The following is a 24,961-nucleotide window of genomic DNA, read 5'->3' on the forward strand; positions in this document are numbered from 1 at the left end:
TACCTCTGTTTGGGGGATCAGAGACAAAAGTTTGTGTAATTACAATTCATTTTCATTTGCTCTATATCTATGATTGTACATTTTTACACACTACCCAACACAACACTGCACATTCATTTGCCTGTGAATGATCGTTTGGAATATATTTGTCCATGCATATAGCTGACATAACATATACACACAATTTCTCTTATTCTCAAGATATATTCTCACAAGATGTGAGATATTTCTTCATTTAGTCATTCAGTCAAGTTTGTGGCAAATGGTAGGGTAACCGCTTCAGTGCTTTTCTACATAGTGTTTGAAACAAGTAAGAAAAAAAGGGAAATATTTACAAGAAAGGAAGAAAGGAAGTAAATTGAATTCACAAAACAAAAACTTCAGAATTAAAAGGCAGATGCAAATATTGTTTTGTTACTTGTGTAATGTAATCGACAAATGAAAAACAATTCAACAATTAAACACTTTCTATTCATTTTACCACAAAACTATCATTTAGCAGCTTTCAGATGTTTTTCAGCCAAATGGGCTTCAGCTGAAATGGGCAAGCAACCGTTCCAGAGTTTCTTTTCAAAATACTCTCCTCAGAGAGTCTCTCTGTTCTGATGGTGATTTTTTCATCTGCCAGGAACCTGATAACAACATCATATCACATATATTTTCCAAATGTCACTGGACTGTAACCAGATCCCTGGTATCTGGAAGTCTTCTACTGTCACACCAACCCCAATGATCTTAGACCAGTCGCCCTGACTTCACTAATAATAACCCTGAGAAAGTTGTTTTGCTCTGTCAACGGTGACAACTTGATCCGCTGCAATTTGCTTATCAGGTAAGGAGCTGTGTGGAGGATGCAAAACTTTTTATTATTTAACATTTATAAACACTGATAAAAGCCGAACACACACACCAGGCTTTTGTTTGCAGACTTCTCATCGGCAGTCACGGCCACATCTTGTAATAGAAAGACTGCTGTGTGATTTTAATTTGCCTCACCAGTGCGTAATATGGATCTTGGACTTCTTGACAGACAGAGATCAGAGGATCAAGTAAATGCCTGTTTTCTCAGACTCTGTAGCTTTGTCCACAGACTCGCCACAAGGGCGCGTCCTTTTGCCCTTACTCTTTATTATGTACACCTGTGGATGTAGGAGCCGTCAGAGGGGCAGATATTTGGTCGAACAGTCTGAAAACACTCCTCAGAACCAGACCGGGGGATGCCTTGCTGATTTTATTTCTTAGTGTGATAACTTTTTAGATTTAAATGTGTCTTGAATCCAAGAACTGATCATTGATTTTAGATGTAACAGATGCAGCCAAATAGTGTATAATACACAATGAACATGTAGAAACTGTCACATCATACATATATCTGGGAACTGTGTCTGATGACCATGATCAAGTTTTACATGAACACTGAGGCTAATGTGAAGCGGGGGCAACAGGGAATTCATCTTTCAGATGTCAGTTTTATCAGCTTCTCTTTTATCTCCTGGTTCCACGGAAATAAAATAAATAAAACATGTTCCACAATCATCTGAATAAAACAAAGACTTGAATTTTTTCTTCAACCAATAAATCCTCCGGGAAGCAACGAGTGTTTTGGCCTTTTGTGGACATTGTCTTGTAAGTGAATTTTCTCTGTTGCCATGAGGACATTGCAAATTGTTCGTCCCCTCTGAAATCCAAATTTTTTTATTGTTCACTCCAGTTACTTTAAAACATTAATTAACATTACATTATTCACAGACTTTATTCTACATTTTAGTTCCTTGCCATGTTTGTATGTTTCTGTATGTTTCATGTTTCTGTGTTCCTCTGTGGACAAGCAGCTCGTTCCACTCAAACAGAGCTTCAAAAGGACGAAATTGCTGGAAGGACAAAACCATCTCAGCAGCACTCGATCAATCAGGCCTTTATGGTCCAGTGGTGAGAAGGAATACACTTCGAGTAAAAGGAATATAGCAGCCTGCTTGGAGTTTGTCTTCTCATCAGCAGAGACCGGGGAAGCTGGTCAGAATATATATTTTACCTTGTTTTGCATGGAAACATCAAGACCTCTCCGGGCCTAAAGGAAGCACCAGAGTGCACATGACCTGAGACCGGGGCAACAGTTCAACTCTCAGCATGAGACTGACCTGAATCATACAGACAAGACAACACTGGCCCAGCCAAAACAGGGCTGGACTGGCACCAGGCCAGAGTCCTCCAAACCACCTCTGTGCCTCCAGGACCACATTTTGCTATAATGACACTCACATATACAGACTGTCACAGGTGGTAACCAACTTACCAGAACCATCTTAGTTCATCTTCATCTTATACTTTGACAAACACAAACTTCATTTTGGTTTAAATAAATTCTTAATTCACACAAATACTGTAGATGTGGAAATATTCTTAGTCCAAACACCACAGTGAAGTTTGTTTTAGGTTGGGTATGAGGAAACATGTTTGCTACAATTTTACAGTTTCTTTGAAATTCATCTGTTATTCAGCAGGTTGTTTTCTGTGAGGACAAAAAAGAAAGACATACTTTTGAAAATGACTTCCTGGTGGTGGTGAAATATTAACCATTTGTTTTGAACACTGCTTTCACATTTCCTTTGACTCTGAGGGGAAAAGAAGTTCAATCTTTGCAGCAGAATAGAGACATTTTTCTGTCAGACGTATAATTCTGTGTAATCAGACCTGTCCAGAGAGAGAGCAGTGGACGTTTTCTTGTACATGTGTGTTTGTGTCGGAGACAGACAGACAGACAGACTGGAGCTGCAGGCAGAGCCAGTTTCTTCAGAGCAGTTCAGCTTGCTCACCCACTCTTACAGGCAGACAATGTTTGCGTGAAGCTTAAGTGACAAAATAACAAGAGGACAAGAGATAAGATTTTCTAACCAAACCAGATGTTGTTCTGGGTTTGAGAATAACACTTCCTGCTGTACAGCCTGACCTGATTTATTTAACGAATGTTTGATAACGTCTAAGTGTCTGACAGTTACTGCACCTGAGGTTGATGCATAACTCAATCAAATTTGTCCTAAGTGCAGCAGTAAAATCACGCAGCAATAAAATGATCTTACATTTCGAGCATCAGCATGAAGGAGTGGAGGGGTCAAAGATTCCTCGCTTAGACAACAGATGTAATCCAAATGTTAACACATAGGAAGATAGGAGATTGTTTAAATGTTCAACTGTTTGTTGTTGTTTTTTGTGGGAGTAGTGGACTTTATTAGTGGGGATATGACCTTGTTTTCAGGTGTGTAAAGTGCCCCATTCTTTGTTGAGGTGACACGTTCTCAGGTTATGAGGGGGACTGAGGAAATGACTCACCTGCTCTGGCTCTAATGATAAAGCTACTTAAACATGAAGGAACAATGAGGCAGGCAAGGTGGGACTTAAAGTTTTCAATATGTCCAGTTCATTAATGTGACTGCCTAAAGGGACCTGAATTGTACTGAACTTAAAATGGAAATTAACTTAGTAAATTACTATTTTTTGAAATATGAGAGTTAAAAACATAAGTCACGAAAGCAACATATCTACTCCATATTTGCATTTTTACATTGGCTAAGCACAGGAATGTGAACACTTACAGTCACTTATCAAACGTATGACTAATGCAGAATAAAGATAAACAACCACCTCTGTATGGCGTCACTCACGTTGTGAATCACTTTAGTACCGAGAACAATGATTTAATACATTTAGGTACAGGTGGCATAGTGCCTGAAAGCACACTCTAGGATATCTCACTCACTTTATTCACATGGAGTCAATAAAAATCACACCGGTTCATCATGTAAGAAAGGCCATCTGTGGGCCCTCCCCCTGGATATGAAGACCAAAGTGCCATGTTCACAACATGTCTGTGGGTCAGCTCTGACTGGGAGCTTTTGTTGCATGTCATCACTCTTGCTGCCTCTCCACATTCCTCTGTCAAGTCTGTCTTGACTGTCATACCTCCAGATAAAGGCGACTGTCAACATTGTTGTTAAAGCTCTGTTGCACAAATGGACACAGTGATTGGCGGCTGTGAAGTGAATTGCTGCTACAGTGTTTTTATTGTGCTTGTGGACATTTGGATCATGTACTACAATTATTTCTTTCCAAACAAGTTTTTTATGCTTTTCCCAGAACTTAAATTGAAGTGAGACCAAGTTTGCCGTCTTTGCCCCTAAACCTTGGAACAGTTTAGATCATCCAATTCAACTATAGTTTTGACCTATAGTCCCTCACCTCTGCTTTACTGGTTTAAATGTTCTGTTGCTGCTGACTTGACAAATGACTTGCTGCTCAGGGCTTTTACGCCCATGTTGTATGCACCCTAACCACATAGGTCGCCCATATATTATGCTTTTATCGTGAAGAACCTCATAGACTGACTATTATTTTTTGAAAAATGCTTTCTAAATAAATCTTTAGCCTATCTATTTTCTTTCCTCAAATTCTGCAAACCTGCTGTCTGTTCTTTCACCCAAAGCCTCCCACTTGTAAACTATTTGGCACTGCATATAGATCATGATTCATAATTTTATTCTATGAAATGAGGCATTCGAAACATTGATCAGCCTAATAACTATTGATCAATAGAAATAAACTAACAAGAGTAAAAGTGTTTGCGAAGAATGTTGTGACTCCTGAGACACCCTGAGTGCATCCATCCTTATTTTCCTTGACAAAAACTGTCGCCATATTTTCTGTCCAAATATGAGAAAAGGGACACTTATGTGTATCTTTCAAGCTGCTCTCAAAGTTCCCACTGGCTTTGCAGCTTTCCGTAAGCAGTTACGTGCTGTGCGTATGGTCCTGTGGCTGCAGGCGGGGCCCTCCCAGATAAATCAGTGCCAGAGAAAGAGTCGCTCCCGCCGCTGATTGGCTCCGCGCCGGGGTCCAATCACTGAGTTGTAGTGATTCCTCTCACACAGACCGGAGCGGGCGGCTCGTAAAGTTGAGGCTCAGTCAAATGTCAAAGAGAGAACACGCAAACAGGTTTTCAGTACAGGGTGGATTTACGTCTTCATTTGAGTTGTGGAGGGAGTGGAGAGGAAGGAGTAAGAACCCGCAGGGAAATCTGGATTGATTCGACTACAGTTTTGTGGTCTAAATGGACTCTCTCGGTCTGAAACGACTGAGAACGACTTTGGACGATAAAAGGACTCGTTTCTTTTCCATTAATATGACGGTGATGTTTGTTTGACACGACACCAGCCTGGAAATTTGAATGAGGATGACCGCCCTCACGAGGAAGGTGCGGCAGGTGCTGTGCGTCCTGCTGCTGCCGTGTGCTCTCCAACTCTGCAGCGCTCAGACACAAGGAGGTGGGCTCACACGCACACACACATGCACACACACACACACACACACACACACACACATGCACACACATACACACACACACACACACACACACACACACACACACACACACACACACACACACACACACACACACACACACACACACACACACACACACACGCACACAGAGTTTTTGATACTTAACCGGGAATATTTGCGGTGTCCCCTGATTAAAACCCTCTGAACACCTGGAACTGCTCCCTTCACTGGTTGCTCTGATGTAGGTAAACACCTGTCCTCCCCTCACAAACCCCAGACACCAGAACCTGTTCCGCACACGTAAAACTTGTTTGCTGTGAGTCACCTGCACCTCTCCCACGATCCTGTGTGCTTCATCATGTTTGTCTCAGTTGTTTCAAGTTTTTGCGACATGCGGCCCAACCTTTCACAGCCTGTTGACTGTTAACCACAACCAGGCCAATAGATCTTTTCCATGGGAAACTTTTTTATGTTTGAATCTGTCTTTTGTCATTGTAGTCACTGGCGGAAGATTTATTATTTAGCTAAAGGTTATGATACCACAATGTAACTTTTACAAGTAAACGCTTTAGTCAAGATAAGTAAAAGTTACTGTCAGTGTTATTGTATAGTTACATCATATTTTAGGATTATTGATGTGTGAACATTTACAGCGTATTTCAATGTTGGAGCTGATTAAGGTGGAGCTGCTTGTATAGGCTGTTGGGTGGTTTAATCTATTGCACTATATAACATTTTAGTAACTGATCACATGCTTAAATGTTAAACTTTACTAGAGGTGCAACTAAGGGTTAATTTCATTATGGACATTGTGAATCGGCCAATTATTTTCCCATTAATCAACTGATCGTTTGGCCTTTAAAATGTCAGAAAATAGAAAATATAGATAATACAAAAAAAAGATAAAGTAGAAACATTTGTATGACGAACAGTTCAAAACTCAAAAGTATTCATTTTGCTATGACATAATTCACAGCAAAGCAACATCTCCTCACAACTAAGGAATAGTTTCCAATTGATTATCTATTAATGACCAATCAGTTAACCTGACTAATGCTTCAGCTGTAAAAGTAACCAGTAACTCTGGCTGTCGCATCAAGTACTCAAGTACAAGTGTGTCAAAGCTTGACTCAAGTACATTCCTGGAGTAAATCTACTTAGTTACTTTCCACCACTGAGCACTGTGATGTGTTTGTGTCAGAGAGAGGTGTTGTGATTTGAATCTCTCTGTGTTACCTTTGACTTCATGTGCTTGTCGCTGTCACATGGCTGCAGGTGAGTCGAGAGGCGCACTTAGTTTGAGAAAAGCAATGTGAATGAGTTCATCGATGTTTAGGCAGCTGATATTCAGATGACAGAGCCTCTGGCATCCGAATTAAACACACACACACACACGAGAACCCCAACAAATCGCTAATACAAAAAACTATAAACCATGTCATTGCATGAGTAGAACTGATTGACTGACTGAAGTTTTTGCTTATATGAATCGAGTGCTGCAACATTAAACAATATTTCAACTAAAAACTATAAAAGACATTTCAGAGGTATCACTTGATGTTGTTTTCCCATCAGTCCTGGTCTTTTATCTAGTTGCCAAACAGGATTTTGTTGTGCAGTAACCAGGCAGTTATGAAAGAGGTTGATGTTGTTTGTCAGATGCAGAGGTGAACTTGCTGTACACCAACCTTTGATACGAACATATCAGTTGTTAAATATGAGATTAACTTCACGTCCAAACAGAATGACTGATGGTGATATAGTTTTGTGGTGTACTGGAGGCATTCATGGTCTCTTTTTATATAAAACATCAAAGGCATTTTTTTTATTAGATCTTTCCTGCACCTTTCATCAATAAAACATGGATTGTACTATAAAGAAAAAATGTTTTTCACATGCTAGTTTGCACATAAATCACCAGAGGGACTCACATTACATTACATTACATTGACAATATAAATAAAAAACAGAGGTAATCCCAACTTGTAGCAGTTTCATTTTCAAATACAGCCGTTGTGCCAACAGGATGAAGGGATTAATTTTTATCAACAAATATCATCATGAGAAAATGTTAGTTTAATGGCTCAGGTGTTAGATTTGTGATGTGGTGTTTGACGCTTCAGATGAAAATTGGTGTTATTATCTTTCCAGGGAACCACAATAACCTTTTCAGTAGCTTCTGTACTTTTAACAGGTGTGACTTATCCAAAGAACTGATGCGTCGAAAAACAAATATACTGTCGCTCATCTTGCCAAATCATGACAGTGAGCAACTCTCAGCGCCAGACTCAGTGTGTTCTGTAAAGTTTGAGGGATCAGTCCTGGAAATACAGGAAAAAAAAGATCTGACTGGGTTTGTACACAACCTCCAACCAGTGAATGCACCATGAAATGAAGTAGTTCATGTGCTCAGGTGTCTGTCTTTGTGTTTGTGCACGTGTGTGTGCGTGTGTGTGTGTGTCTGTGTGTGTGTGTGTGTGTGTGTGTGTGTGTGTGTGCGTGTGTGTCTGTGTGTGTGTGGGTGTGTGTGTCTGTGAGTGTGTGTGTGTGTGTGTGTGTGTCAGCGCGCTCACCTGTGAGGTATGCAGTAATCTCTGTCCATCCTGTGCCAAGTTTCTGTTTACTCCAGTCATCACCTAAACCGCTTTATTGGGCTTGTTTATCTCCTCCTCCCTCTATTGTTTTCTTTCTCTCCCTCACTTCTTTTCCAGTATTGAAACCTTAGTAACAGACGAATGGAAATAACAGCTGAACCTGATCCGTGTTATGTTTTCGTCATGTGATAGGTTGCACTTGAGCGGCGGGGACAATGACACCATTTTGCAGTGAGTTCATGCACTGTATGTGATAGTTAGTGATGGAATAACCGGCGAGGCCGACATACTGCAGTGTTTGTGAAGAGTGAGGAGAAGCACTGACAGTGCACACTGAAGTGTCAGCGCAAACAGAGAGAGGCTTGGAGGCACATCTTGATGCACTGCAACACTTGTTTTGCACTTTTTGAGTTGTTTGTTAAATAGGGCCATTGTGTGTTGATGTGTGTGTGTGTGTGTGTGTGTGTGTGTGTGTGTGTGTGTGTGTGTGTGTGTGTGTGTGTGTGTGTGTGTGTGCATTGACTCTAAACCCTCCACCCCATTCCTTTTTTCTCCATCATCCATCTGCCAACACTGAAAGTCCTGCTTTGACAGAGAAAACCCACTCAGCCAGTTGAGATTTTCAGCTTCCACAGCTGCCGATTGTGCCTTGTCTGTACGGCTGACATACCATGTTCTCACATAATGTATTGCATGTGTACACACAGGTTTGCCTTGTGTGTGCTGTATTGTGCTTGTACTGTACAAATGCTCTACATACTGCTATGTGTGGAAGGTTCTTGAACGTACATGCGCAGGTGTTCACAAATATTTCCCAACAGGCAATTCAAACAGTGTAGAGTCAACAGCTCAAGTCATCCACTGATAGCACTGAGCTGCTCTCAGGACTTAACTAAGGTGGGGTTGATAAAGAGCTTCACCCTTTAGCTGCTCATTAACTGACATTACTGACATTTTCGATTCCTTGGATTTTAGTCAGCAGAAGTCTCTGAAAGCAAATAGTCGGCTCCGTCATGGCAGCTCAGTGTGATAACAACAGAACCGCCACATGAAGCAGACTGGGGAATCTGATATAAAGAATCGACTTGTGCATGGGAAGGAAGTGGAACTGTGACCCCCCCCCCCCCCCCCCCCCCCCACAAAGAAGGGATGTTTACTTGTGACCCTTCCACCCCGACTGTGTACGCCTAGTGATTCAAACAGAGTGATTTCGTTTTATTTCAGTCATTTGTAGAGACCTCAAGAAGTAAAATCAGAGTTAGAAAAAAATTAGAGGACAGAGAGACAAGGATAAATATGTTTTTTTCTCCTTTAAACTTGTTATCATCCCATGACCACTCATGTTCATCTTGTGACCCCTCTGTGGTGGTCCTAGTCCACTCCAGAGTTTTCACTTGCATAAGGTTGATGGACTTGCAGGACACAGAAAAAAAGATAGATTAGATAAATTAGTCGATCGGAAGACAATTAACTGGCAGCTATTTGACAACCTATTAATTGTTTCAGTCATTTATCTTGTATCATTGTAATCTGTGTGTCTTTTGGTTTTGGACTTTTGTTGGTCGAGACATTTATAGATGTCACCTTGGGGTTAAATTGGGCCGAAGCCGACTGTAGCTGAGCTCCACCTGCCCAAGTCCAAATTGCACCCACCATTGCTGGCGGTTGCATCTAAATAAAAGCCAACATCAACTTTGATACAGTTATTTTAACTAATTGAAAGGGAACCATACACTCTTTGTATCTGTTTCATTTGTTAACTAACCTTTATGCTAGCAATGCTGTTGGAATAACGCATAGAAGTCAGGGTAAGATCATCATTAGAGGTTATTTCTTCAGACTTTAGAAAGCTCCCACAGGGCCACAGAAGAGATTTTATAACTGCTTCTCACTAGAGTCTTACTCCACATGACGAGTGAAGTGTTCTTCTTCATGTGTAGAATCAGTGCAGTGCCCCCTCCCAGGGTCACTTCACCTAAATCACAAAACTACATATTTTCAACATCCCATTAGTGGTGTCAAGTCACAACAAAATTGGCAACGACAGAGTATTTGCCTCTGAGCCTCCTGCCACCCTTCCAATAAAATGGAGGTGAATTGTATTTGTATTGTTCAACCCACTGAAAAATGACATTTAATGAAATCAACAGCAATGTCTCTTCTTCCCAGAAACAATGTCCTGGTTGTTCTTGATAATCCACAGACGCCTCTATTATGAGTTAGACATTATTTCTGGCAAGAAAGCCTTGAGTAGCATAAACAAAATTCCATCTGCCTTCGTTGTTCTGCAGTGGCGGCCTGACTTTCCGAAGTATATATCTAAAAATACCAAACACCATGCAAGTGGTAATCTGTGTTTTTGTGATTTGAGTGAAGTGACCCTTTTAATAAGAGTCATTTCCTGTGAACCTGATGTTCTCAGAAATACAATAAAATTACTCTTATCAGGACTAGGATTTATGGATGTGAGACACACACACACACGCAAATTCAGCAATGTGCTTTGACACCCTCCTCGTGCTGTGAGGTTAATAATTATTAGCCTTTTTTATGTCTTTGTTGATGTTGTTGTTCTACTTATTCTATTTGAACTCAGATGCCAGTAGATGGAATATGTTTGTGAGTGTGTCGAGGAGCCTGTACTTCATGTGTGATACTTGTGTGTGAGTGTTGTTCAACACACCTTGTTCTTTACAAAGGAATCAACAACAAGCATATTGTAGATATATTGTTTGGGTTTTTTTCATACAATAGTAGCTAAACAGTCAGAGGTGACTGGGTCATGATTATTCTTATGATTATAAGGTCAAAGGGTCAGTTCAACTGAATAACAAAATTTTCGCTTTTGCCAACTGGTATCTAGCCATAAAATAGATCCGGGAGGTAAAGAAACTGCGTGAGGTGAAAGGGACAAGTTCATGTTGGTCTTCTGAAAACAACGAGAAGTTAAAAATTGTGGTTTGTTGATTCTGCCCGCTTGTCAACATGGTGAGCATTTGGCACTGCAGCAACGACTTTGATTGATACTCCTTCGTGTGATAACTCAGTCAAATCTAAACAGACAGACATGATACACATGCATTTAGATCCACTGTGACTCACAGCCTCTGAGGATATCTTTGTCCTGATGTCCATTGTGAAGACATCTGCTTAGAAAGAGGAGAAAAAAAAGATGCTCCTTATAACTCCAGAGCTTGCCTGAGAATCGTTAGATTTTTAGGTTTCCTTCCTTCCTTTCCTTCCTTTAGGCGATTCAGTGATAGTTGTCTGTACAACCACTGGTATATTGCAAACAGGAGCCGATTAAAGTGAATTTGTCATACTTGTAATGGTGCCAGCTTGCAAAAATGTTAAAGTACAAACTTAAAAAAATGGGGTTCAAGTTGTAGCCCATTATTGTCCCAAAACTGAAAAAGTAAATGAAAAACAATAGGTGAGATCTTTTCTAATCTTTTTTTTCATGTTGCACCGTCTCTATACACCGAGGCTCAGAACGTCCCCTCCTGTTTTTAGGATAGAGTTAAAGCTATGGTTCGTGTAGAGTTACATGGACATTCAATCATCACACTCTTGAGTGATGTTGTATTGGTGTATTGATATGTTATTATGGGTCCCCCAGTGGCTCACCTGGTAGAGCGCGTACCACATAGGCTTAGTCCTAACCGCAGCAGCCATGGGTTTGAATCCGACCCTTGGCCCATTGCTGTATGTCATCCTCTCTCTCTCTCTCTATTTCCCCAATTTTAACGGTGTCCACTTTTCTGAAGTGCAAGATTTTGGATCCTGGTTGCAGTGATCAGAGCAGAGCATTAGCACAGTGGAGGACTGATGGTGGGTGATCAGGCCTGTCTCGCTGTCCAGTTCATCCCAAAGGTGTGGGATGGGGTTGAGGTCAGGGCTCTGTGCAGGCCAGTTCTCCAACACCAAAGTCTTTTGTTACTGGGTATTGTCATATTGAAAAAAAAAAAGGTCTTCCCCATGCTGTTGCCATTACTTTTGAAGCTCACTATTAATCACTCACTGTCATGGTCAGCAGTCGCTTTAAGATTTCTCTTGAATTGGAACTGAGAGGCCCAAACCATGAAAAACTACACATACATTTTTGTTTATATTCGTGTACAATCCAGATCAACAGTCAAGTTCAGTTCTGTCCTCTGCTTCTCTCCTGACATTTGAATAGCAAAGCAGCTCAGAAGTGAATGGCTGAACTCCCACAGATCATAAACAAGGCCTCGTATGTTTGTCTCAGAGAAGGACATGTCCTGTACACAATCCTCAGCCTGTTTCACACTGTTACAGTACATTCATTGATTTAGTGCGAGAGGAACACAGTGGCTTGTAGTAAGAGGCACAAAGCAGTCTTTGTAAAAACTTACACTGTTGCCTCATTAATGATTTATTAGGTTTTTCTGTATTATTTTTTATTGTGATATCATAGAATGAACATCAGTGAATATTTTTCTTTAACTTATGTGGTACTATATGCCCCCTTCTTCACATTTAGCTAAGACGCAAATACTAATATACTATTGATAACTCATGGTAAAACTGTAAAATCGATTGTAAAATGCAATGAAAGTAAAAGAGTGATTGTTAAAGGATAGAAAGCTTGTGTTTTTCAGCGTTCAACAACACCAATAATAGTTAGTAGTGTATTTGTTTATTACTATTTTCCATTGCATTTACTTATCCTTTAAATGTGTGTATTTTAAAGACATTTGTTAATGAGAGTTCATTCTTTGCTCCTCCAGTGGTCGTTTGTTACGGCACGCAGAACATTCTCAGCATGACCGGAAACTCAGAGAACCAGTACAACCTGATGAAGGAGCGGTACACCGGCTGTGAGATTGTGATGGGAAACCTTGAGATCACCATGATGGAGCACACCAGAGACTTCTCCTTCCTGCAGGTGAAGCTTTGCACACACCAAGGCATCAAAATGACAAGTTTACAGAGAGTACAGTAGATCATTGGATCAAAGAACAATAGTATATGTGTCAGTGCATGTGTCAGTGGGAACTGGCAACTAGTCTAGACAAGGATTTTAAAACCAAACCAAGCTGTTTACCACTGTCTGTAGTGGATAATGTCTCTGTCTCAAAGGCACAATGAGCTCATTTATGTCCCCCTCCAAGGTCTTTTCTACATTAATCACTGCACTACAGTCACGCTGACTAACAACTCATCTGCAGCAACAATCAATCTGATTAACAAAAGCAGAAGAAGGTCTTTTTCTGAACACCTGTACTTTATTTAATGTCTCTTTCTCATGATTTCTTTAACCCCACAGTCTATCAGGGAAGTGACAGGCTACATCCTATTTGCCGTCAACGAATTCAGCCGCCTGCCTCTGGACCAACTGCGTGTCATCAGAGGCACCACCCTGTATGAGAACCAGTATGCGTTGGCTGTGATGGTCAATTACCAGAAGGAAGGCCAGTATGGCCTTCAAGAACTGGGCCTGACACACCTCACAGGTACACAAGAAGTCACTCAGTAAGCGTGAGTGAGTGTGTTTAAAGTGTGGGAGGCTGGAGTGCGGCAGATAAGAGCTCGGGATGGATGTGGCACTCGGTTGACGAGTGGAGCTCCCACGCCCACGCAGTGCAGACACACCTTCATAGTACGTAGGAGGGCAGCGGTGTGTGCAGCGACTGTGATGTGAAGTCACTGGAATGTCTCAGTGTGCTCAACAGCCCAACCGCCAGTGTAACATGAGCTCCAGCGCATTATACTGAGTCTGTATGTGCTGCAGTAAACAGCAGAGAATGGCAGAGTGTGATAGGATGAGTCATGGGCCTGTTTGGGCTTGCTTTGCTAATTGTCCCTCGCCATTTACATGCATGTGTGCCGCCCACAGAGATACTGGAGGGAGGAGTGAAGATCATCCAGAATAAGTACCTGAGCTACGCCCCGCAGGTGAACTGGCTGGACATAGTGAAGGATGGAACAGCTCAGATTATGATCGAGGGCAACGGGCCTGAAAGTGAGTGCAAAGGATGGTCGTTACACATATGAGCATCAGTTACCTTCTATATCAGAGGCTGGCTTCACATTTTTTAAGTCTATATCAACTCACATACCAACACAATATATGCAGTATCAGTCTGGTAAAATACAGGGAGGGAATTTTGCACAAAAAAGAAAGTAACTTTGGAAAATCCCTGCTTTGTTTATCTAAGTCATGCTGCTGAGGCGTCATGTTGCCTTGATGATTAGAATGATTACAGCGAACAAACAATCTTTCACTGTAAATATCAATATGTGAGTCTTGGTTTAACACAATGCATCTACTGATAATGAAATCATTGTCTCAGAGCCGTGTGACAAAGCATGTGTAGACGTGTCATGTTGGGGTCCAGGAGGTGACAGCTGCCAGATCTGTGAGTGAAATCAATATCTCTTCATTTTTCAAGTCAGTTCTGAAATATAGTCGATGCCAAAGAGCTGAGGGTGCTGCATGTTGATTTCTATATTTTCTATAGTCCATTTTTTAGTGTTTTACCACATTAAAAAACATATGTACATTTACATTTACACGTTATTTTACATTTCCAAAAATCAAAAATATAGTAGAAATAAACATTAAAATCACCATGCACACAGACTGCATAGTTAACATACCCTGTTAACTATGCAGTCATTGCCAAAGTAACATACTAACATGCTTTCTGGCAGTTGATTTGTGCAAGTACACAGCAGTAATATCCATTGTATTTTAAGTTCACACACAAAGCAACATAGTCTAAAACTACAGTTTTCTGCTTTTCCTGATGTCTGTATTATTTTACTTATTATCGATGTTACTTCATATACATATGTCACACATTTAACATAAATTATTACAACAGTTGGTGTAATTAGTTGTTGAAAAAGTTGCATATACAAGTAGGGGTGTCTTTTTTTTTTTTTAGTTTGGGAGCCAGTGCTGTAATGGATTAACAAATGAAATTACTCTCAACTTTCTTTCAGTGACAAAGACTGTGTGCGCCCCTCAGTGTAACGGCCGATGCTTCGGTATAAACCCCAGCGAGTGTTGTCACATTGAGTGTGCTGGAGGCTGCACTGGGCCCCTGGATACAGACTGCTTTGTGAGTCTGCTGCTTCAACACGACCTTTTTACACTGAAGACATTTTGTCATGTCACAGGTGTAAATAATACATTTAAGGATGACTGAATTCCACTGAGCTGTGCACTGTCACGTCTTACTGCGACACTTGAATAGAACCGAGTCCTTGTTAATGTTACTAGTAACACCTGAACGTTTCCTACTAGGACGAGTCACAATCTGTGCTTTAAGCTGTGTTGCTGACCGTGCTGTATTTGATTTTTTACAGGCTTGCAGGAACTTCAACAACTCGGGCTCTTGCGTACCTCTGTGTCCTCAGACACTCATCTACAACAAGAACACATTCAAGCTGGAGCCCAACCCCAATGCCAAGTACCAGTATGGCTCCATCTGTGTGGCCCAGTGCCCCAGTGAGTCATGTTCACACAGACCTACAGTTTATATACCGTGGCTAAACTCCAGTTGTTACACTGTCGTAAAATGCTTAAATCTATCTTGATTTGCCCATGTATGTTTTTGATTAATGTTATTTAAGTCACTTATTACTGTAATTTATTTTCCCAGCTAACTTTTTGGTGGATGACAGCTCATGTGTGAGCAACTGTCCATCTGATAAAATGGAGGTGGAGAAGAATGGAGTGAAAAGATGTGAGCCTTGTGGAGGCCTGTGTCCAAAAGGTATTTAAAAAAAATGTAAAATATGTTTAATGTACAAAAATATCAGATTTATTTTGTAGATCATGTTTTTTGTGTAAAATCATAATATGCAAAGTAACTATAGCTGTCAAATAAATGCAGCACAGTTAAAAGTTCAATATATTCCTATAAGTGTAGTAGAATAAAGTAGCATAAACATGGAACTAATGAAGTACCTCAAAAGTTATAGTTAAGTACAGTATTTGAGGAAGTGTACTTATACTTCCCACGACTGCTGTTTGGTTCTAACTGACTCTGCAAGTTGTTGACAGCTTTACTTCAGTTTTTAAGCCTCTCTTCCTCCTCTTCTTCATCTTCCTCCCAGCTTGCCATGGAACAGGAAGTCCAACGAGACAAACCGTCGATGCTCGTAACATCGACAGTTTCATAAACTGCACTAAGATCCAGGGCAGTCTGCACTTCCTGGTAACTGGGATTAACGGGTAAACAATACTCTTTCTTATAATGATTGCCCTTAATAATACGAGAGATTTTACTGTATGTAGTCTAAGTATTTCATTCTGTACTTTATGGGTGGTTTTTGCACTAGGCCTTTATTTTTGTCTCTTTTTTTTCTGTTAAAAGTGATGAGTACAATGGCATACCGGCCCTCGATCCAGAAAAACTGAAAATCTTCAACACGGTGCGGGAGATTACAGGTGAGCATGGGAGTTGATTTGTTGAACTGTCATCGCACTTTTGATTTTAAATGTCACATCACAGTGTTTACAGTCTGGTTCAGGCCTCTGAAACACTATGTCTCCATTTTCAGACATCCTCTCTATCCAGTCGTGGCCTGGAAACATGTCTGACCTGTCAGTCTTCTCTAACCTCCAAACAATTCAAGGCAGAACACTTTACAAGTGAGCAGTGGTTGTTTTTTTCCCCCTCTTTGTTCTAACATTGTTTTTGTTTCTCTTGTCGACTAAGGTCACGTTGCTATCATGTTGTTGTATCTTTGACTGCATTGCAGACTGCATCTTCATCGGCATGAATCTGATTGTGTTTTTGTGTCTTGTATCTCTTTGTCACTTTTACACCATTTAGAGTGAGCACAAGAAGGTACGGTGAATAATTCACATGCCCGCCTCTCTCCGCCTTGTCGTGTGCAACATTTCAGTTGAAAATATATTTTCCTGGTTTCTGTATGATTATTCTTACAGGGCTTAGTCACTGCTGGGAATGTGTGATTTGGTGGTGGGCACAACTCTTTAATGAGTTCACATGGTTTTCATGCATCCTCTTACTGAAACTATTTGGGTTGGAAATGTTGGAATCTGACTTCAATCTCAACTGAATACCTAATTGTTAAATGTAATTACTGCTGGTATTTAAATACCACAGAATCTATACTTTTTTTAAGGTTCACAAATTCAAAGAAGAAATACAGGTGTCCATTAAATTCAAGTCAAGTAAAAAAAAAGTTTCTCAGATTACATTAGTGAAATTCAGACACCAAAATTCAAATTAAAACGCTCAGGCTATGGTAAGGATAAGAAATCAAGTGTGACAAATACCAGACATTTGTTTCATCAGTTTGATCAGATGTTCTGTCATTGATATGAACCAGAGAAGTTCAGCTGACACTCAAATTTTTAGATCAGAACATGACCACCTGGATCTGAGCTTGAATATTGTTTCTTGATGTTCAAATATCTGTATTTTCTGCCTGAATTTGTGAGAATAATAATATCATTTTTTTGAAATTGCAAAACTTGAAATTACTATAATCCAAATTAATTCAAGCCTCATAAGACCAGAAATATGGTTTTCACAGTAAAATATCTTGATGCTATAAATTCCCTAGTGATAACATTTCCCAATAAGATATTCAGTTTCCCGTAAGATTTAAATTATAAAGTACTTTCTTTGCTTCCAAAGTATTTTAAAAGCAATCAGAATATAGATGACTATTATTTTATATTTCAGGGGCTACTCTCTTCTGGTGATGAGGAGCCCCTCTCTGACTTCCCTGGGCTTACGCTCGCTACGAAAAATAAATGATGGCGGCGTCTACATCAAAGGAAACAAGAAGCTCTGCTACCATGATACTGTCAACTGGACACGTATCATAAGCAGCAGCAGCTCCCGCCCACAGCGACGCCCAAAGCCCATTGACATCAAGGACAACCAATCAAGAGACCAGTGTGGTGAGTGAAGTTGGATCATTTTACTACAGCTCCTTTATCAGCGTTAATGTCAATGATGATACAATGATTTTTGTTCCCTTGTGTCTGTAGTTTCTAACGGTCAAGTGTGTGACCCCCTGTGCTCCTCTGATGGCTGCTGGGGTCCCGGACCAAACCAGTGTGTGTCTTGTAAGAAATACAGCAGGGGAGGAACGTGCGTGCTGGACTGCATGTTCTTAACTGGGTCAGTCTTCCCAAAATAATTAATAATAGGAATAATAATATCGCCCCAGTTTGTCTTGTGTGAGTAATGTTTGCTGTGTGTGTAGCCGTTCCAAGTGATTCAATGTTATCTGCAGTCTGTTCAAAGATTTTGAAAGTGAATGACTTTTTGCCCTGAATGCAGGGAGAGGCGAGAGTTTGCCACTTCATCAGGGGAGTGTATGCCCTGTCACCCTGAGTGTAAGGTCCAGGAGGGGAAGGAGACCTGCACAGGCCCGGTATGCTTATCTTGATTCAGTGATAACTGATGCCTGACTATCAGGAGGGTTAGGTTTACAGCTGTAATTTGCACAAAACAAAAAAAAAGTTCTTCAAGCTCAAGAATCCTGTTGTAATAACTTTGGGTGCGCTGCTACCACCCAGTGGCATTACATCAGACATAACTACACTCTTTAAAGATATATGAACACACGTCTGTCTGCTTCGTTTTGTCTAAAGTCTCCCCTCTTCTCTCCAGGGAGCAGAGCAGTGTGTAGCATGTGCCAGCCATCAGGACGGTCCACACTGTGTCTCCTCGTGTCCCGAGGGCGTGATGGGAGGGGAGGGAATCATCTTTAAATACCCCAACAAGCAAGGCCACTGTGAGCCATGCCACATCAACTGTACCCAAGGGTAAAGAAGGACCGGAGCTCTGTATTTCTACACACATGTGCATGGTTTTTTTTTTTGCTGACCCCTTATGTGTTTTGTGTTTAGGTGCGATGGTCCAGGAATTGGAGACTGTGTGGGGTCTTCCCGTTACATCTCAGGGTGTGTTTCTCTTCTTATTCTGATATATAACATAACATGACATATGATATAATTATTTTCAATGAAATAATAAATCACTTTTTCATTTTGATTCAGTATCAAGTTCTGGCAGATGTGACATTTGATCTTCCTCTTCATCTCTGTCTCTAGTCAACAGACCATGGCCATTGCACTGGGAGTGATTGCCCTCATCTTCGTTTCATTCTCTGCCTTTGTGCTGACTGTTCTGTACCGCCGAGGTATCGCCATCCGTCGCAAGCGAGCGATGAGAAGATACATGGAGAGTGGAGAGGTCAGTCAGAATCTGTAGTTTGGGCATCATCCTTCTGTTATGCTTCATTTGGGGTTTGTTAACGTACGCTGTACGTGCCCACAGAGTTTCGAGCCTCTGGAGCCCGGAGAGAAAGGAGCTAAAGTCCATGCTCGGACGCTGAAGACCACAGAGCTGCGTACGATCAAACTGCTGGGTAAAGGAGTGTTTGGAACAGTCCATAAGGTACTTGTGATTGCCACTGTTGCCTATATAACCTTTATCTTGCACATTAAATATTTATTTAACAAATGATGTCTGTGCTTTCTGTACTTCACAGGGTATTTGGATCCCTGAGGGTGATACAGTGAAGCTTCCTGTGGCCATAAAGACGATTCAGGATCGCACCGGTCGGCAGACCTTCTATGAGCTGACAGATGTAAGAAGACATGACTTAAAGGGCAACTCCACCAAAAATATCTCTATCTATTGAGTATGAAATGCTCAGTGTTTGTGGGCTTGAATGGTGGCTCTGACATGTTTCTTGGTTGCATGTTAAAATGTATCAAACCATGAGTAGAAACTTCTTAAACCATTCCTACAGTGTAATCCTCTCCACTTCTCCAGTGTTGATATGTATACACAGTACGATAAGTAACACGCCAGTCAGGACATACATGTTCTCCACAACAAAGTTAAACTCCTTTCTCCACATTGTATCCTCACAGGGAACAGTATGCAACAAATAACATATTTAATGATTTATTGGCAAAGTAATCATCGAAATGGGCTGAACATACACATAAACAGCAGAGGTGAATTATTATGTTGCTGTTGTGTTTACAATTTTCTTTTTTTTTTTTTTTTTGCTGTGAGTCTGGGTCCCCCTTACAAATCCACAGTAAATGCTGTGAATCCAGCAGCTTTCCGCCACAAAGGAGCAAGCTCCAAACCTCTTCAGATCTACCTTTCAAACCTACAGTCATTGAGTATTTGATACGTTAAAGATCAACTTTGTGTCGAGCTAATTATTAAACCTAAATGTTCACGACAGCACATGATGGCAATGGGAAGCTTGGACCACATTAACGTTGTCAGGATCCTGGGTATCTGCCCCGGGGCCAGCCTGCAGCTCGTCACTCAGCTCAGCAATCAGGGCTCCCTGCTGGAGCACGTCAGGAACTCCAAGAACAACCTCAGCCCGCAGAGGCTGCTCAACTGGTGTGTTCAAATCGCAAAGGTAAAGGACCGACCCATGTTTTAATTCGAGTGTCTTTTTTTTCACTCTTTTCACATTGTTTGGTTTATTACACCAATAGCCCAAGCACTTAAACACATTGCGGCCCTTTCTGATCAGGGTATGTATTACCTGGAGGAGAACAGGATGGTCCACAGGAACCTGGCTGCCAGAAATGTGCTCCTGAAGAGTAATTACAACGTCCAGATCTCAGACTATGGCATTGCAGACCTGGTTTACCCTGATGACAAGAAGTACTTTTACAATGAGGCCAAGGTTTGTAGTCCGGCAGAAAAGACACGACAGACAAATGAACATTCAGTAAAATGATCAAAGTTCATTAAAAAACGGGTTTGACATGAATTTAATTTGCACACTGTGAGACTTTGCTCGGTTTCTAACATTCGATGACCATTTCTACTAAGTAATCAATAGAGACATTTTCTGTCTTCGTCTTTAGACACCAGTCAAATGGATGGCCTTGGAGAGTATCTTATTTCGCAGATACACACACCAGAGTGATGTCTGGAGTTATGGTGAGTTTTAAACCAAGCCCCAGTTTTGTTCATATTGAGCGTTCGTGAAAACAGTAGTGGATGTTTGAGCTGTAGTAGTGCTGCTTCATGCCACACTAAATACATTGCCCTCATTTAGGTGTGACAGTGTGGGAGATGATGTCTTATGGGGCAGAGCCGTACGCAGCAATGCGTCCACAGGAAGTTCCTGATCTGCTGGAAAAGGGCGAGCGTCTGTCCCAGCCTCAAATTTGCACCATTGATGTCTACATGGTTATGGTGAAATGTGAGTGCCTCTCTCCTGTTCTTCTTTTACATTTGGTTTAAACTACAAAATAGCTGTAGAAGTACAAATATACTATATGCTTTTTAGACATTCATGCCCCCTTCAGGGTGAATTTTATATTGTCTCTTAACTTTTCATCTCGTGTCATCATCACATTAAATTTTTATATTTCCAACACTTTGGTTTATGACCAAATACCTGCAGAACTAATGACAATCCCCTCAGCCTCAGCTGTACGTTGTGTTTAGAGCTAATTAGCAGATGTCAGCATGCTAACATGGTAAACCAAGATAGTGACCATGGTAGACATTATACCTGCTTTGCATCGGCATGTTAGAGTTGTTACTGCAAGCATGCTGACATTTGCAAGCTGTGCCTAAATCAGACCCACAGAGCCATTAGTGTGACTGCTCATATCTAACTACATTTTAATGTGGTTCTGAAGTCTTTTAATTGTGAATTAGTGTCTCCATAGATGTGAGTGGCTTAGTATGACTGTTGTTCTTCATTTCCAGGTTGGATGATTGACGAAAATGTACGTCCAACATTCAAAGAACTGGCCAATGAATTTACCAGAATGGCCAGAGACCCACCTCGTTACCTGGTCATCAAAGTAAGAAAAACTATGTGTTTGAGTTTGGAGCTTCGCTAAAAGTGGACACGCAGTTCACTGATCTATGTCTCACCACTGTCCACCAGGAGGACTGCAGCCAACAGGACCCGCCCCTGGATGAAGTTGCACAGCGGAGTGCAGACCTGGATGACCTGGAAGACCTGGATGATCTAGACAATGAGCTGAAGGACCAGGAGGCGGAAGGAGTGGTGGATGGCATGATTCCACCATCTATCTACCTGTCTCCGTCCAGGAGTCTCAGTCGCCTCTCCAGGATGGACACTCACAGAGTACGGGACACTACTTCCTGTCAATATTATGACCTGTTTATGTTTGCAAAGTTATTTTCTGTCACCTCCCGGATCTAACTCTCTATCTTCTGTCTTGTCTTGTGAAGGTGGTTCTTAATTCAAGCGTTGCAGGATACCTCCCCATGACCCCCGGTGTTGACAACCCAGGACAGGTAGCTAAAACAGGCTTTTGTGGTGTAAAGCCACATGAACTGTTTTGTATTTTTATATGTACATTCACTGCCCCTAACGGAGCATGATCAAGACACATTTAAAGATATAATCAACATCATCCTTTTGCACATCCCTACTCGTGTCATTTTACTGATACAGGTCTGTTTGTGTCGTCCTGTGCAGGCCGTGTGGCAGTCACGCTCTCGACTCAACTCAGCCCGCACTGTGTCTGAGAGCTCGGAGGGCTGCGGCACAGCAGTGGAGCTGGAGATGAACGAGGACTTCTCTCTGACAGGGAGCCTGAAAAGAAGACGTCATCGTGAGGACAGTGCTTACATGTCACAGAGGGACAGCATGTCCGGTGGGCCACCAGAGACTCCATCCCCGGAGATAGAGGAAGAGGACCAGAATGGATATGTGCTTCCTGGAGACAGCCCAGAGAGAGGTGACAGCCTCGTTCATAATAATATCACTGCAGATTTATGTGGCCCTAACAATGGGAAACAGCCCTAAAGGTCTGGGTTAGTTCCCAACCACCACTCTATAGAATGAATATTATTTTATAGAATGATTACAAATCTTCAAGTTTCATATGTTTTTTCTTCATAGTTCTTGGCCATGTGTCGATCTTACACTACTCTCGTCTACTCTCATACAGTTACTTACTTACACTTACAGTAGCTTCATTACTACGGCTACAGTAGCATCAATCTTCTCATCTAACTCTCAGCAAGAAAGCAAATAAATCTTTTCCCAAAATGAGAAGCTATGTCTTTAATCATTTTGTGTAAGAATGCGGAAGTTAAATTTCCAGCTTTTACAATGTTATATTTTTAACAGAAAGAAGAAAGGAGAAAAACTTGGCTGAAGTATTTAAAAAAAAGATGTCACAAGAGAAGAAGAAGCCACAAAGTGTTGTATGCACATACCATATTCACTTTTCCTTTTTTCTTTTTCAGATACCCTACTTTCATCTCGAGCCACTCCTGGCAGGATGGGCAAGTCTCATTCATCAGGCATCTTGGATGATCCAGACAATGAAGAATATGAGTATATGAACAAGCAGACACCTGTCTCGCTCAGGCACAACAGCCACTGGCTGAAGCCGAACAAAAAACGAACCTCCTCTGTATCGTCACAAGTGACAGCATGCTCAGGTGATACCACGCCGTCTGTGGAGGTCAGAGGAGTTCACACGAGGAACAAAGACAACTCTGACTCGGAGCAGCAGGGGTCTAACGAAGTTGAATATGAATACATGGACATCAGAGGTAGTGAGAAAGACGAAAGCCCTCCAGTACATGACCCTCCACCTCCTCTGACGCCAGCAAGGATTAGAGGACAGGTGGAGGATGAGGTGGAGGAAGAGGAGGATGAATATGTGGAGGACAGTAACTATCATTACACAAACAGACAGCCGAAGCTGCGACAAGCCCTTCGAGACAGGAAGGAGCTGAAGATACAGGGCAGGGACGATGCTGAGGCGTATGAGTACGAGGACATGGACTGCTTTGCTGCTCTGCGGCCTGGAGATGTAGTGGTGTACCAGAACCTGCACAGGGACGGGGAGGGAGCAGTGGGGGGCACGGAGGTACATCGATCTGGATTTGAACCTTATGTAAAAGTGCGAGCTGGAGTCGGGGTCGGGGAACCTGCAGGTGGCGACAGATCTTTTGACAATCCAGACTACTGGCACAGCAGGATGTTCCTGAAGCCCAAAGCAGTGCCTACGTGAAGACCATTTTAAATCTCACGAACTTCCCCTCTGAGATGTATTCATGAAGGACCTGAAACGGGAAATGCAATCAAACGCCATGTTAATACTGTAGCCTAAGAGACCAGTTAAAAACAGCTGACAACATGTGTGACTTTTTCACAGCTTAGTTGTCTGTTACAGGCTGACATTATATCTTGTATTTAGGCCTTTGATTTTGGGCATTTCCAGAAGTAATAGCACTGACTGTTGAAAACACTACCAGAAAGGAACAGATTACAAGCTATATCTCTCTGTTTACACTTTGTAATGAACAAAGAATGTTTTTGAGAACAAATGCATTTGTTTGTAAATGTTTTGAGACCTCTTTGTGTGATTATACTGTACATGAAATACATTTTATACACAATAAAAATATTTTGAATAGCTATTTTGAAGCAGCAACTTTTTTATTTTAACTTGCCAGTATAGCATGACCATGTGTGCAATGTGTGAAATGTAGGTTATGTTCTTCAGTTAGATCTAATAAAGTTAAAATTAACGTTCATTATGGGCTTGACAATAGTAGTTTGATGAAAAATAAGTGACGTGGTTAACACTCTGACTGGACATGGGTTCAATTCCTATGCTGGTCATGGTGTAATTTCTGTGAATTTATATATCAGATGCTTAGATATTCTTTTAAATATGTGTATCAGGACTAGATTAACCACCAAGCTGCCTGGGGCAAAAATGAGCTGTGACCCAATGATCCACTATTCCTCCCACTCACTATGAACTCATCTATAAAGTCGCCATCAGTCATCATGTGTTCAGCATTCATATGGCAGCTTCATTATATTTGGCAAAGCAACATCTACAAATCCCAATGATGTCGACCTGAGTTGCCTGCAGGATCACACTAAAGAAATTTATGATAATTTATTGAAATGCAAATGTATTCAATAGATAGAGCTTAGTTGTCATTGTTCAAGACAACTGGGAATTCTCCAGGTTATATTCATACTTTTAAGATTTATGTTAAATG

General features: G+C 41.2%; 1 protein-coding gene across 1 annotated transcript; it reads left to right on the top strand.

The window, feature by feature from the left end:
* The first annotated feature begins 4,938 nt into the window (after window positions 1–4,938).
* Window positions 4,939–24,386, top strand: erbb3a (erb-b2 receptor tyrosine kinase 3a). The gene is made up of 29 exons (XM_056405587.1): window positions 4,939–5,315; window positions 12,680–12,837; window positions 13,219–13,405; window positions 13,789–13,914; window positions 14,246–14,311; window positions 14,901–15,019; window positions 15,267–15,408; window positions 15,563–15,676; window positions 16,020–16,137; window positions 16,280–16,353; window positions 16,467–16,557; window positions 16,742–16,756; window positions 17,624–17,844; window positions 17,935–18,067; window positions 18,230–18,323; window positions 18,563–18,717; window positions 18,802–18,855; window positions 19,006–19,147; window positions 19,232–19,351; window positions 19,446–19,544; window positions 20,160–20,345; window positions 20,463–20,618; window positions 20,803–20,878; window positions 20,997–21,143; window positions 21,659–21,756; window positions 21,843–22,046; window positions 22,154–22,219; window positions 22,404–22,665; window positions 23,180–24,386. Exons 1-29 carry the CDS (start codon window positions 5,219–5,221, stop codon window positions 23,953–23,955), a joined length of 4,296 nt encoding a protein of 1,431 aa, XP_056261562.1. The 5' UTR covers window positions 4,939–5,218; the 3' UTR covers window positions 23,956–24,386.
* Window positions 24,387–24,961: the final 575 nt, after the last annotated feature.

Source organism: Seriola aureovittata, chromosome 2, assembly GCF_021018895.1.
Source record: "Seriola aureovittata isolate HTS-2021-v1 ecotype China chromosome 2, ASM2101889v1, whole genome shotgun sequence".
Lineage (NCBI taxonomy): Eukaryota > Metazoa > Chordata > Actinopteri > Carangiformes > Carangidae > Seriola > Seriola aureovittata.

Excerpts from the sequence above, each read along its gene's own strand:
- erbb3a (XM_056405587.1), top strand. The coding sequence starts at position 5,219 with ATGAGGATGACCGCCCTCACGAGGAAGGTGCGGCAGGTGCTGTGCGTC. Across the intron at positions 20,346-20,462 it reads GGTGTGTTCAAATCGCAAAG|GGTATGTATTACCTGGAGGA; the intron begins GTAAAGGACCGA and ends CTTTCTGATCAG. Across the intron at positions 22,220-22,403 it reads GTGTTGACAACCCAGGACAG|GCCGTGTGGCAGTCACGCTC; the intron begins GTAGCTAAAACA and ends CGTCCTGTGCAG.